At 43.9% G+C, this 14,217-nt stretch overlaps 1 protein-coding gene and 1 long non-coding RNA gene across 3 annotated transcripts; one reads left to right on the top strand and one right to left on the bottom strand.

Moving 5' to 3' along the window:
• Window positions 1-290: 290 nt before the first annotated feature.
• LOC144411464 (uncharacterized) lies at window positions 291-4,707 on the bottom strand. Its single transcript, XR_013468640.1, has 2 exons — window positions 4,615-4,707; window positions 291-563 (listed from the first exon to the last, which is right to left on the bottom strand). It is a non-coding gene; the product is annotated as an uncharacterized LOC144411464 (long non-coding RNA).
• A 72-nt stretch (window positions 4,708-4,779) lies between these two features.
• smtla (somatolactin alpha) lies at window positions 4,780-11,961 on the top strand. 2 transcript variants are annotated; one of them, XM_040190813.2, is made up of 5 exons: window positions 4,780-4,939; window positions 8,356-8,546; window positions 9,537-9,644; window positions 10,651-10,830; window positions 10,920-11,961. In XM_040190813.2, exons 1-5 carry the CDS (start codon window positions 4,888-4,890, stop codon window positions 11,112-11,114), a joined length of 726 nt encoding a protein of 241 aa, XP_040046747.1. In that variant the 5' UTR covers window positions 4,780-4,887; the 3' UTR covers window positions 11,115-11,961. The 2 variants fall into 2 exon arrangements, with proteins under 2 accessions (XP_040046747.1, XP_040046755.1); XM_040190821.2 differs by lacking the exon at window positions 4,780-4,939 and adding an exon at window positions 8,098-8,164.
• The last annotated feature ends 2,256 nt before the right edge of the window (window positions 11,962-14,217 follow it).

Below are 14,217 nucleotides of genomic sequence, written 5' to 3'. Positions count from 1 at the left end.
TGTGGGTGTGGACACCAGGCTTCATTTCCATCACAGAGCAGAGGCAGACGCGTAACAGCGGCTTCACCTTGGTCGTAAGCCCGCGTGATCGGCAAGGCCGTGTGACCAATTCGATTTTGAAGCTTTACGCCTGCTCTCTTTATCCCCGGGACCTGTCAAAAGAAATGACGCGTGGCGTCGCTGGGGCGGAGAGAGGCACGCCGCGCCGCTGCTTGTGCTTTCCGCGATGCCGCAAAATCCCACCGGGAAATAACAAACTCAGGAGCTGAATTCGTCAGCGCTGATCGTCGTGATCGCTCTGTAATTGTTGTTTTTAATGCATGCAGGTGTGCCCCAGCAAAGGCCCCCGAAGGGGGGTTACTGTGAATGCAAAAAGAAACACAAGTGTCGCTCCTGCTGCAACCAGATTGAGAAGTTGGCGCAAGATTGCGTTGGAAGGAGAGAGTGTTGCATGTTGCTGGAGGGAGATGATAATTAAGCCCGGGGCGAAGTGGTAATGGATCAGGCCAGGACTGTCATCTGCAACTCTCCAGGGCCCCTGCCTCCGACGGGCGAGTGGTTTTCTGTCAACCAGAAGAGTTCAAAAGAGGAAAAAATGAATGCGGACGCCAACTATTAGATAAGGAGAGGTCAAATGACATTTGCTGTGGTGCAGGATCTTAATAAAAAGGGTGGGAATATGTATGCTAATGGGAAATGGCTTGCCGCTGCAATTATTTTTCAAACGATTGCTTACTGACACGTCCGCAACCGCTTCATAAAAAACTAAAAAGCAAGTTTTAAACTCATTTTAAATTACTTATATCACACAAGCTAAAAAATGTACATTACATACATCAGGTACATTACGACGTGTATTGGGACACGTGCTGTGACAAAAAATGAAAGGTGTTTTTTTTTTTTAAGTGCTGTCTGGTAATTAATTAAGAAACTTGACAAAAATAACATGCAAGTTAAATTCTTTTTTTTTTAAGAGAGAACAAGAAAAGCGTATAAAAGGAGAAATGTTACTGTTAATTTACAGTTACCAAGTGCATTGTTTGTAGCTGCTGATGCTCATGGGTATTAAAGTTTTACAATAAAGAACAGAATAGGAAAAATTTGTCCCCCAAAAGTGGTTCTAGCAGGACTTAAGGCTCAATCCAATGCAAACACCATTTGTATTAACTAGGAATTTGCATCAAAAATACTCTATTTGTCTCACTAAGACTCAAGGGCAGAGGCCGATACTGGAGACGGAGGGCAGTTTTTTTTTTTTGTTACTGTTCACCAAAAGAAAAACTTCAACAAAAAAGTCATAAATCACTGAATAAACACGATGGATCAGCTCAGGAGACACGAAGAGCACAAGGGGAAGAACAATGGCGGTGTGACATCTGGAGGACGGGTACGAGTGGGGGGATGAGACCATTGGACGCAGCTGGGTGGAGCGGGCAGGTGAGTAGGATGAGTGCAATCAGGACACACACACACACACACGATGACACTGAAACATCAGCTGTACCATTCTTCAATATGCTGCATGTGGCACGTCATTTAATGTGTTTTTAACTTTGTCTCACTTTGACCAATTAGTTATACTTCTATAGTTCTAGAATTACTATATTGTTTGTAAGTTCATTTAAGTATTTATCTTTCTACCCAATTACTGCTATTAATTGATAATACATCAACATTAATTGTTATTAGATATTTCTCGAATTGTCGCCATCTTCTCTACGCAGAAGATACAAACAAATTGGGCACAAATGCAAATTCAAGTACATATGCAGGCACACGCACTAACACGTACTCACAATGACCCACTTACAACACCAGTCGTAAAGAGGCAAAACATCTAAAATGGATGAGTTCCAACAGCAGTATTGATAATCTCAGTGTTCATCTTTTATTCGTCCTTTTTATCATTAATTCATGAGACAGCGGCTCGCATCTTCTCTGCTCTGTATCGGGGCCGACGTCCTCCAACTAACGTTACGCAAACACACAAAGCAAAGTCAACAAAATGGATCAGAGCGGGCGCGGCGGGGTCGATTACAGACGACTACTCTCGTTACTGCAAGTTTAATGGCACATTCCACGTTACCAAAGCTAACAATTTATTAACACGTTCAACAAGCATCAACATGGAAGCTGTAGCTTCTGCCTGCAGACAATGAGAGGGAGCACAACTTGTGATTGGAGTTCAGTAGAAGAATCTCCCAGTGTTAATTGAACTAGGGTTAGAAAGTTATAACCTGCACTTATCTCATGAAACATTAAGACACCCCGGAGAAAAATCAACCAACTCTTTTTTGTTTTCATGATTTAGCTCGTAGTAATTCATATGATAAATTATCAATCCAGACAAAAAAGGAAGAACTCTGCAGGCTTCCCAGTGTGGGGGGGGGGGGGGGTCTGACTTGAATAAGTAACTTTTCTGTTCCTTTGAAGCCTGAGAAGAAGACATCCATATCGTATTGTGTTTCAATGCCACGAGGGGCCACGTTGGTGCACATCAAAAACCAGACAGCTGTTAACAAAAAACAGTCAACAGCTACGAGCCATAACGCCCAAAACAGTTTAGTTCTTGTCAATTTTAAAGCACTGAGTCACATATTCAGTACTCTTGTGCACAACCACTGTCATGCAGTCAACTGAAAGTGTCACACAAATTGTGCGAAAAATTCGGGGACACGGGGGAAAAAAACAAAACACTGATGTGGTGGTGAATCTAAAAAAGAAAAAATGTTGTCTCTTTGCGAGTGCACTTATAAAATACTAGAGAGGGTCTGCGGGATACAGACACAGCTAAAACAAGCTGCAAGATGTAAATGTTATCAAGTAAAATGAAATATACTGAAGAACAACATTGCTGAATGAAACAATGACAGATGAACATAAAACATGAAAAATGGGTGTTACTGTCTCAGATAAATCCAAAATACATTACATTTGGAAAATATCCAGTAATGCTTTTCAAGTTCTTTTTGTTCCTTTTCTTAATTCAGTTGACTTCGACTCCCTGCCCACACTTATAATTTGCATCATCTTGAATTAATGCAAATGCAGTTACACCCCTGACATTAATTTAACCTTTTTCTCTTCTCCCTTTTCATCTCGAGCACAAACACAAGCACTCAAACCTTTCGATCATCCGAGAAAGTAGCAACATGTCCCCATCAAAGAATCCTGCCAATCAAACATCGGCGAGCATGAGAAGTCAGTCGGGACAACGAGTGATCCATGAGTGTCCTCTTCCGTGTTGCACGAGGGGGTCGAGGGCGCGTTTTCTCTTCAGGAGTGAATAAACCGTTACAAGCGTGCAATCACGGTGACCACATGGCAGGGACATAGACTTTTTATTTTTACTGATTACATTCCTCAACAAAAAGGTAAAAAATTAAGAAAATGTAACAGATAATTAGATGCCTGACTTTATACAAGTTATGTACTTTCGTATCCTTTTGGAGGTATGAATTACGATTCAAGCGCATTGTGTTTCTGCTGGACCGATGGGAAGAGAACCACAGACATCACAACATGGCGGAAGCGGTCCGGGGTGAGAGCAGCTTCGAGGTTTCAGGTCCGGGCCGGACGCTCCACGGGAGGCTTACAGCGGATTTTGAATGCGTGAAACTGCGCGCGCTGCTACAGGAAGAAGAACACGCACAACGTGCTCAGCAACACACTACTGCGGTGAAAGTTGAAAGAAAATCTGAATTCTGAAAAAAGGGGACGAGGTATAACGGATGGTGAACCCCTTTTCAATTATACAGAGGATCATAAATATTGCAGCACGTTGCTGTTGGTGGAATCTAGAGCACAGTTCAAGCAATGGGAATCACATTGGATTACCGCTAAAATACATGTTTTGCCATTTTAATTCTTATTTTGGTAACACACTTCATACTTCAGGTGGCAGACATGATGTCATAGAGGGTTTATCCTTTAAGTATTTTAATTAATGGAAATCTTAGTTATTTGGTGAATGCAATTCTCACCCTACATTTCAAACCACAAACTCAGAGGTTCCTAAAAAGCCTATAATGAAGTGTCTGTGCACACGGGTGAATGCACCGTGCAGGTGCAAATGAAACAGAAAACCTGGAAAAGTAACACTGATGACTCCCGCTATTTGTCACCTCATGAGTAACGTTATGTGGAAAACATTGTCCACATTATGACACAGAAATACAACTGAAGCAAATGGGAACCAAATCGTGTTAAAGGTTTAAATAAGCTTAGCAACGCTGCATTGGGGTATTTAAGTTTAAATTGCTTTATATTTAAATTGGTCAAGGATGTTAATGTACAACACTACTAATATCAAGATGAAGAAATGAAAATGATTCAACCACCTCACATGCAGTTGTTGACAGCCAGACGTTTTTCATATCAAACCATTGGGTCTTTATTTCCGTGACAGTCTGACCCTCAGGTGACAAGGCATCGACAGCACTCCTTTAGTTTCCCCCTATTCTTTGGATTTCCTTGTCCCTTAATTCTGCTTCTGACAGCGTTCGAAATGACAAATTCCAAAAGTGTGACTTAAATATGGGACATAAAGGGCCGGATGCACAGCTTTACACGAGTTATCGAGGCATCGAAATGACGCTAATTTAGAATTCTCACCAACGCTCTTGTGTCCACAGGTAGCGTTCATCAGGGTGAGATGAACTATACGGTGAGAAGGTTGCACGTCAAGTTCTTTTCAGAGGTGCCACAGGTTCCAGGTTCGAGGACGCTCTGGAGTATATCAGGCATGGGGCTTGATGAGCAGATGTGTTACAGCCGCGTTGGTCAATTGGTAGGAGGGGCACAGCTCAACCACGACAGACGCAGCACGCTAGAAAAGGGCCCACGGATTAAAATGACAAAGAACATAAAAGGTGAGAAGAGGGAAAAATGGTGTTGCAAAAAGCCAAAGGCCATGTGAGCAGTTGTCAAGCCGACACAAGTAAGTCATTCTCAAATGTGCTTGATTGAAAACTAAAATACTTCAGAGCACTGAGAAAAAAATCTCTTTCTTGGTAACTGACCACAAATTGAAAGGGCCGTATAATAGCAGGTCCACTTAAAGAGAACATTAACGGGAGATAAATATATTACTCGCTGAGAAACAGGTGCATCTACCTACGACATGTCGACGTTCAGTCACCTGCGAGGCGACACGGAGGCGCTGCACAGCTTCCGTAGCCATGGACACCAGACCGAATGCCGTGCAACAATATTAAATCCTGCAGTGAATTACAGACCGTCACAAGTGCTCCGAGCACGCAACTGAACCCATGGAGCTATTTAGAAAGACTGAACTTTCAGTTCAATATTTAATATATGGAATTATGCAGGAACATTGCCACTATTCTATCAGTTGACAAAAGCTCTGGAATATTTTAATGAAATATGTGTTTGCAATTTAATATCCAGCTTGAGATCGAATGGCTGGCTGAGGTAGTTTGTCAAAGGGCAATACAAGAGTACAGATGAGAAAGTATCTGCGAGATGAGAACTGTAATGATGGGTTGTTGCTGTGAAGATGCAAACCGCTCATTCAAATGAGAAATAAAGAGAAAAGAAAAGTGAGCATGAAAATGACCCGTGATGGGACATCAAAGCTGGCAAAACAACTCAAACGCCGTGTTTACGAACGCGCAGGCCGAGTAAAAAGGAGAAAGAGGGTCCACAGGTGTCACTTGTGCAAATTATGGAAGTCCTATTATTTACCCTTTACTTAAATCTATCAATATTTCTTCTGACCTGTTGTCGGCCTCACACTGGAGGATGAGGACCAGACAGCCAGTGTCATGATGAAATGACGACGACAACAACAACCACGACCTTAAACAATTAGCCGAAGGGGTCCGTTGATATTCAAAAAGTAAAAGGGACAACAAGCAATTGTCGTCAAAAAGTTGAAACTGTTCAGCAAATATTGGAATATTACACTCAAGTAAAAGTATTGTTACCTTTTCAAAGTACTGTGTATCAAAATGGAAGAATACTAAAATGTATGAACCTACTGAAATAACATCTTGTTTGTGCAACAATGGATTCCATTTCTACTGAAGGCGTACAGCCACCGATGGACTTGTGTGCAATTAAAATGAGTTATCTAGTAGATAAGTAAACGTATGCACTGAGAAATTGTTACGCCTTTTTATTGTATGATGGAGAACAGAGAACGTATGATAATGTTGCATGACAATATTCTCCCACTACAGACGACTCCCCTCCAAGCAATATGGCCTAATCTGCTCTCTGCAGCCTGAGCACACAATTCTCAATTACACAACCAGCCAAGAGCGCCGAGACCGCTTTGCATAACGAGAGGACAGCATGGCGGGTGCCACCTAATTAAACCGCGTGTTCGTAGAATCAACAGCAGAATAAAACATGACAAAAGCAGGAAACGGAGACTTGTGTGAACAATTGAACTGGGCGATCATTGGACAGTTACGCAACGCGCGTTGACGTTCAAGGAGTGTTGTTGTAGCGACTCACTCGTACCAACAAGAGCCCCAATGAGTCCTCCACATCCGGCTCCAGATTCAAGTGCTCGCTCAGTCCACTCAGCTGCACTTCCACAGTCTTTGTCTGTGTCCCAGTGACGCCAGTCCACGCTGGCAGCACCAAGCACTTTTTTGCAGATCTCTGATACTTCAGTTACAGCGGATGTTGAATCATTATTGCATCTCTTGTGTGATTGAGACCAAACTCGAGTTTGAAGGCCATCCCCAATTCATCTAACTTTCATAATGGATGACATCCTTTCATCTTGTTGTAAAAGATTGAAATATTGGTAATGACAGACACTCTCTTTTTTTTGTGCTTGCACTTACATGGATTTCCTCAAATTTGAATTACTTCTACAAATTGTCTAAACCTGTAAAAGTTTGGGTAACAAATACATTTTTTTTTTTTTGACAATATCCACTTCGGATATGATAGATAAATAATACCCTGATCTTCTAAGAAATGTACCAAAATGCGTTCCCTGCACATTTTAAAAGGATTTAACAAGATTTATTTTTTATTTGAAAAAGTGTGCTTTACTTTTTTCTGCTCCGTCACCGATGAGGTGGCGAAGGGGCAACGAGTGAAGAAGGAAAAAGTGGATTAACGGACTGCACGAACGCGGATGAGAAGAGAACACTGTTTAATGTGCAAAAGGTTGGCATATGTGACATGAGGCTTCAGGTTTCTTGAGGGTGGGCGGAAACCATCTCTTGAGAAACAAGACACGCATCAGCTGCCGCGCTCTGATCCGCATCCTTCTTTTTGCTTATCCTTAAACATCTTTGAGGAAAGAGACATCGGGGCCTCTCGAATGTTGTCGCTTTCTTCATTGTTATACTCAGAGTAAAACAACTAAATAAAAAAAAAAAACTACAGGATTAATCTAGTCTTATTTGAAGGGATGGATTTGTTAGCAGACAATTCAACCCGTTAACCTGCCAATTTGATTACACCTGCCTAAAGGCGGATTAAATAAGTAGTGCAGTCAGGGAAGAAAAGGAGCTTTTAATGAAGCCTGTTTCAAGCCGACGTGGATTACTACTAAACATGTGCTCCCTTTCTATGACAGCTACCGTCATTACAGTTAAAGTCTACCTTCTGGGTTGAGCTACTCTCCCACAACTGTTGTTTTCTGAACAGAATGGAAAATAAGTATAGATTCGGTAGGGTTTTGTTAGATCTCTGTGATTTATTCCAGCTTATTTGCGTGTCTATTGCAGCTCTACGCTCTCTTCTGCAAACTGTGTCCTTCATGTTTGCATCTACACTAGCCCATTTCTTTTTGAGCTTATGTCTGATAAATGTTCAGGCTCAGACCTTATTCCGGATTATTGGGCAGCTAGTGGGCTAGAAATGCAATAAATTCATTTGCATTTTCAATTTTTATTGGGTAATCCAGATTTCACATTGCCGAATATATTAGGGTAAAACCTCCAGTTTGTTACTTGAAATCTGGAACTGTGCTATTTATGCCTAGCATGGCTGACTATACTTACCATCTTTGTATTATGCATTTCTTTTGGGAAGACCTGTATCATTTTACAAAAACCTACGCAAGACTCAAATCTTGCCTTTATTCATCGCCTGTTCAGGCTTTATAAAGCAAGTCGACATCGTAGAAAAGCTAGCAAGGACTTGAAGACTCTCAGAATGCACCTTGTTTCAGGTAACTCACTGCTTGTGCTGATCTGATCTGGTATTGACGGGTTTGAAATCCACTGAGCACTGGTTTGCTTCACAAACCATTGAAGGGCTGAACCGCGGCTGACGCTCAACAAACGTACAAGCAGGTTTTTTGTGTTTTTTCCGTGTTTGCGTGAGCGGTGGTCACACCTGTATCTCTGCGTTTGCTTTCAGTCATGCGCCGGTGCGTGTGGGCCGTCTTGCTCTGGCCCAACCTGTTGACCTCCAGCGTCCCACTGGACTGCAGGCAGGAGCAGGGCGGCGTCTCCCGCTGCTCCTCCATCTCCCAGGAGAAACTTCTAGACCGAGTCATCCAGCACGCTGAGCTCATCTACCGCGTCTCGGAAGAATCGTGCTCTTTGTATGTGAGTAACGCCGGGCGTTACACGACAATAGGGTGGGAAGGGGGGGTGTCCAGTTATCATAGACGTGGTTCGCCTCAGGAGGAACTTTATCACTCTTCACGTTGAGCATCACTGGAGTGTAGAGGATTCTTTCATTATGGTTAAAACCAGGGGGATTCAACTGAAACGCATTCAGAGAAAAAACATCTGTGATATTATTCTTCATTCAAGTCGAGCATAGTAGTTTTTTTTTAATACTTTTAATGGATTTCAGTTTGCATGTGAAAAGCCGCATATTTCCTTTTACAGAATACCAAAACATTGTGGCGTCCAGAGAGTGAGGTGATTATGTTGTTTTCTCACATTTCCCACGTTCGGTTACTTGACTAATCGTCAAATCTGGCAACAATTTGAACGACTTCTAATGAGAGCAAAAATGTTGGCCTTTCTCTCACTTCGCTGGACCAAAGGCACTTTCTGTTAGATACTCTGTGTTGTTTGCTTTTGATTCTGACACGAGCATCCTCCCCGCTGCCCGGCCTCAAAGTAATCTTCTTTCTCTCCTCTGAGCCGACGATGTTTTATTGAAGAAGCAGGCCAACGCTGGGGTAACGCGAACGTGATAATGATATACTGCAGGTCTCGTAGCCTGTTGAATCCCCTTCACTCTGCTGCTCGAGATCCAAAATGGTCTTTGAAATGGGATGATGTAGGACTTGTTACGGAGAGGACGCTGCATGCGGTCTACAGATGAGAGCAGCCAAACAACAATGAATCTCAGCTGTGGCTCCGTGTGGGCGAGATTGGTGAAGCTTCTGGGTTTTTTTTTTGGGGGGGGGGGGGGTGTATGTGTGTTCTTGTAGTTCTGCACTTGTGAGAACGGAAAGGTTGTCAGAACAATTTGAGAAATCCCCTAAATATGTAGAAAAGGTCTGCGGATGCGTCCGTCAAAGCCGTGTAACGATGAGATGTGTGGGGCCGATCCATCCACCGTGCTTGTATGGTTTGCAGGAGGAGACTTTTATCCCGCTGCCGTTGCAGTTCCAGAGGAACCAAGCAGGCTACTCCTGCAGAACCTTACCCATCCCCAGCTCCAGGAGTGAAGTCCAGCAGATATCCGTGAGTACAGAGGCGCTGATTGCGTTAAAATTTTTATATATATCTATATATATAGATATTATTTTTTATTTATTTTCAAGTTTTGAGGGTTCACATGTGCGCGGCTCCTATTTTTTGTGCCAATTCATCAATGTGACGTCCCATTTCTTGTATGGGGGAAGGAAATGCAGATGAAGCGGTGGTTAGTGACTGAGCAGACAGCGGTTCTGCACACAGGCTGCTGAGCTCAAGCTGCTTCAACGCTGCCCACTGTGCAAGTGAAGCTCTCCTCTTTACCTTTTTAGCTTTATCCCGTCAGCTATTCAACCATGAGCTGCTTTGCACTAATTGCAATGAAAGGTCCTCAAATCTTTTAAACGTACTTCCCTGTTTAACACTGAATGTTTCTTTCGTCCGTGCCTGCTGAGGCTGAGAACGTTGTCCAAGGGGACACAACCTTTTGGGCCAAATGTCGGTTTCATGCAGCGGGGGAAACTAGATTGAACCGCTCATGGAAAGGGTGATGGAAAGTTACACAATAGTCCTCCTTCAGTTAACAGGGGTCTACTACACATGTCATGGACAATATATTTAAGGACTAAATTGCCACTGTTTTCAAAATGCTGGTTAGGTTATGTCATCGCCATAGCAGTAAATGTGGTCTTTGAAACTGCACATAGTGTTAATAATTCATCCTCTGCCCTTTACGCTGAAATATAGCCTTCTCTGCGGTTTAATGGCCATTTGTACGGCGGTCATTTGCACTTGCTTTGGAGTCGCCTCTGCTTAGGGGAATTAAAGCACATTGCTTTACTCGTGACATTTTAACCCTCTGTCGGGGCTCAATGTTGTGCAGCTGAGGAGGTTGTCTTTCTTTTTTAAAATTTATTTTTATCTCTTTTGTCCTTTTACCATCTTAGAATAATTATGACGTGGCCATTGCTGCGATTTAGTTTATTTCAGCTCTACTGCATCTCGGCCATTAGAGTTCGCCGATTTCACGCCTTCGCCCCCGTGTGCCTCGCAGGACAAATGGCTGCTCCACTCGGTGCTGATGCTGGTGCAGTCGTGGCTGGAGCCTTTGGTCTACCTGCAGACCTCCCTGGATCGCTACGACGCCGCTCCAGAAGTGATCATCAACAAGACCAAGTGGGTGTCTGAGAAGCTGATCAGTCTGGAGCAAGGGGTGGTGGTCCTCATCAAGGAGGTGCGTCGGTTCCCACTCGTTCCATTTGTTTTGGATGATTTGAAATGCACGTTTTTAAAAACTCTTACCCTCGTTTTCTTGCCATGCAGATGTTGGACGAGGGCCTGTTAAACCTAAACCACAGCGAGGAAGCCCTGTTCCAGTACGACGTGCAGCCGGAGATGGTGGAATCCGTGATGAAGGACTACACCTTACTCAGCTGCTTCAAGAAGGACGCCCATAAAATGGAGGCTTTCCTCAAGCTCCTCAAGTGTCGGCAAACCGAAATATACAACTGCTCATAAGATCCCCGCCGCAGCTTTTCAATAATGCGGCTTTAAATGAGTTCTGGAGGTCGGAAGCCGCGCACTGGTGGATGTGACCATGCCTCTGGCGATTCAGCCTTGCTTGCGATGCAGTACATTCTTTTATTGATTGTTTTGGAATAGCTTCACAGAAAAAAGAAAAAAAAAACTAAGTAGGTGTAATGCTGTGCCCTTTGTACAGCATAGTGCATTTTTATATTTCCCCGCTCAGTTGTTATTTTAACCTGGCAAAGGCAACATAGGGCAAACTCCCAAAAGATTATCTGCGTGTCGAGCTGTCAAAAAAATCTGCATATCCCGCCATTGATTTCCATTTTTCTTTGTTCTTGACCAGAGATTTTATTCCTCGCCGGTTTCTTGCAGTGTTTTGATTATTTCCAGGGCCCCCAGAGTATTCAGTGAGACGGTTTCACTTCTGCATTAGTGAAATGAAACACTTTCACCGGAGACGGGAGTCAAACTGAGAGCAATCACTATCTTTAAAAATGAAATGAAGAAGGAAAAAAAAAAAACCTGCACGTTTTGGTTGGTGCTGGAGAGGATGAGGGAGACGCAGTGAGAACAAATAACAGCTAAAATGGGAAGTGGGACTTATGTGGATAAAGAATTAGATTTGCTGAATGCTCATCAAAGAACCAAAACTATTGCTGTGCCTAATTTTACCTGCATGTAATATATACAATTTTTAACGGATGAGGGAATTACATTTTAATAGTTTGATTTTAAAAAGCCCAAATGTGCCACCAGAACCTTTGTAATTAGCTGCTGTTGATGTAAGATGCTAGTGATGCAAATGCAGATTAAAAGAAATGAAGAAGAAAAAAAAGCATTTGTTTGGATATGATTTATTCTCGTGAGCGTGTTCTACATCTTTGACTTCATGAACGGGGTTAAGCTTACATTTATTAAATCAAATGCCATTTCCATGTTTAGGATTCTGCCCTTTCCACCCCAGTCACAGGAGGGCAGTAGTGCTCTTTCACAAAGGTTATATTAACAACTCTATTGTCTGCTCACACCAAGCTGCCATTCATTTTATTAGCATGTATTTATCATAATGAGTCGTGTAGGAAAGAACACAACATGCTTGAACTTTCTGTGGGGAGGACTTTTATTCAAATGTAAATTCGTCTTTGGTTTAATTTGTAAGTACACATTATTGTTGACGGTTCGATGTGAAGAAAGACGTACTGTCAAAGATCCGTGTGATCCCAAGAAAGATAGAGCACCTGCAGTAGTTATCCCACTTACACTTAATAGGCCTGAAATTGGAAGGCTGAATTTCTTTCCTGTTTATATCTGCCAACACACCATGAGACAGGGAAACAATGAAAGAGGCAGTTGCCTCTCAAGCTCATTTATTTTATTTCTTATTTTTTTACACAGATCTCACACAGACTTTTTTTTTCTTTTTTTTTTCTTCCACTTTGAGTGTCCTGGATCTTCTTCCCTTCCATCAATATCGAACAATTTAAATCAGCCTGGCGTGGTTGCCACGGTGAGCCGGGTGTCGGCGCGGAGAGGTGGTGTCGTGTTGTGCGGGTGGATGTCGGGGCAGGATGTGGTCGGGGCGCCCGGTGTCAGCAATGTCAGGTTCAGCTTCCTGTGGCCTAATCACTTCAGCATGGGGGCTCAGCTCCGCAGGGCTGCAGCTTCACGACCCTCTGCCGCAGAACCTCGTTGGTTCCCGACAACATGCGAGCTAAAGTCTCGTGCCCCCCCCCTCCCCAAACCACCCACCCACCCACTCCTCGAGCTCCCAGGCCATAAATATTAAAGATTGTCTAAGTATTGAGAGAAGGGAGGGGGATCAGAGGAGGGAGATGTTCGGGAGTGGAAGGGGAGAGAAGGACGTGGGGATGAAGGGAGGAGGGTGGGGGCCCGGGTGATTTCACAGTCTGACTATTATAACCTGAGGAAAGGAAATCTAGACTGCTGGGATGCATAAGTGGAGCAGAGGGGGCAGGCAGAAAAAGGGAGCGGGAAATGTAAAGAAAATGGACTGCGAGGAGGCAAAGCGAGGCAAAGAGGGCAGTTGTTCCTCTTTTCTCCAGTGAGTGATGTGAAATTCATCAATCAAACAGAGCGAAAGAATAGAGCAGAAAGGAGGGAGCAGAGGACAGCAGCCCTTTGGTGTGACATGCAGGGAAGTAGGTTGGACCGAGAGAGAAAACGGATGGCTGGAAGGCACAGCTAGAGTTGGGTTGAGAAGTGGTGTTGGCTCGATATGAAACCGGGTGCTCAAAGTACGAAGTCCTTGAGCCTCCACAGACTCGGCTGGCTCCCACACTGTTGTTTTACTTTCATTTATGTCTCAAAACGACAGCTTGGAAAGACCTGAAACGGTCTCTCAGCCCATGTATGATCTCCCACGCTGAAAACCGTGTAGCTCTGCGCCTCTCCTTCCCCCCTCGTTCCCTCTGCTTTAATGACATATTCAGGCTGCTGCGAAGAAACTTGTCACTTTAAGAGTTTCCATGTTTGATATTGCAAAAGATTTGGAAAAAGGGCGCACAAGCAGAGGTTAGAAGGGGAGAACTGTGCTGCTTTGGCGCCTAACGTCTGATAAACCCCACCACTGCAAACCAGAGGGCATGTGTTTGGGCCACCAAAGGATGGAATGAGGGTCCTAGTAGAACCAACCGATCACAGCACGCCCGGGGCTACGCTAGGCCCAGCCGTCAGCGGTTGCATGTGTGTGTGTGTGTGTGTGTGCTAATCTTGAAGTCTGGCACGTCGAGTTGGACAAGTGACACCTCCGAAGCCTTCACCCTTCAGCGTCTCCTCCTGGCTGCGCTGACGAGGCATCTCTTCGGAGCTGTGTCGAGCTCAAGTCAAGAGGTCACGGGGGTCAGGCCCCTAACCCTAAGTGTTCCAGTGTGCGAGAGGACGGCTTGTTTTAACAACCGCCGGCTCGGGTTTCACTCGTGACAGACGACGTGAAAGAGGGCGGGATTGAAACGTGGAGAAAAGCCAAATATTCCCGCGAGGGATCGGACGCGCGGATGCCGGAATTGACATTTGTTTTGTAACACATGCATCTTTTCGTTGAGATCTCACGCTCTTCGGTGTTGCGTGTTTG

The sequence above is a fragment of the Gasterosteus aculeatus genome, chromosome 1, assembly GCF_964276395.1.
Source record: "Gasterosteus aculeatus chromosome 1, fGasAcu3.hap1.1, whole genome shotgun sequence".
Classification (NCBI taxonomy): Eukaryota; Metazoa; Chordata; class Actinopteri; order Perciformes; family Gasterosteidae; genus Gasterosteus; species Gasterosteus aculeatus.
This window is presented reverse-complemented; position numbering and strand designations above follow the sequence as displayed.

Coding starts and splice junctions, on each gene's coding strand:
- smtla (XM_040190813.2), top strand. CDS start 4,888: ATGGTGTTGCAAAAAGCCAAAGGCCATGTGAGCAGTTGTCAAGCCGAC. Junction 4,940..8,355: donor CAGTTGTCAAGCCGACACAA/GTAAGTCATTCT, acceptor GTTTGCTTTCAG/TCATGCGCCGGTGCGTGTGG. Junction 9,645..10,650: donor GTGAAGTCCAGCAGATATCC/GTGAGTACAGAG, acceptor TGTGCCTCGCAG/GACAAATGGCTGCTCCACTC.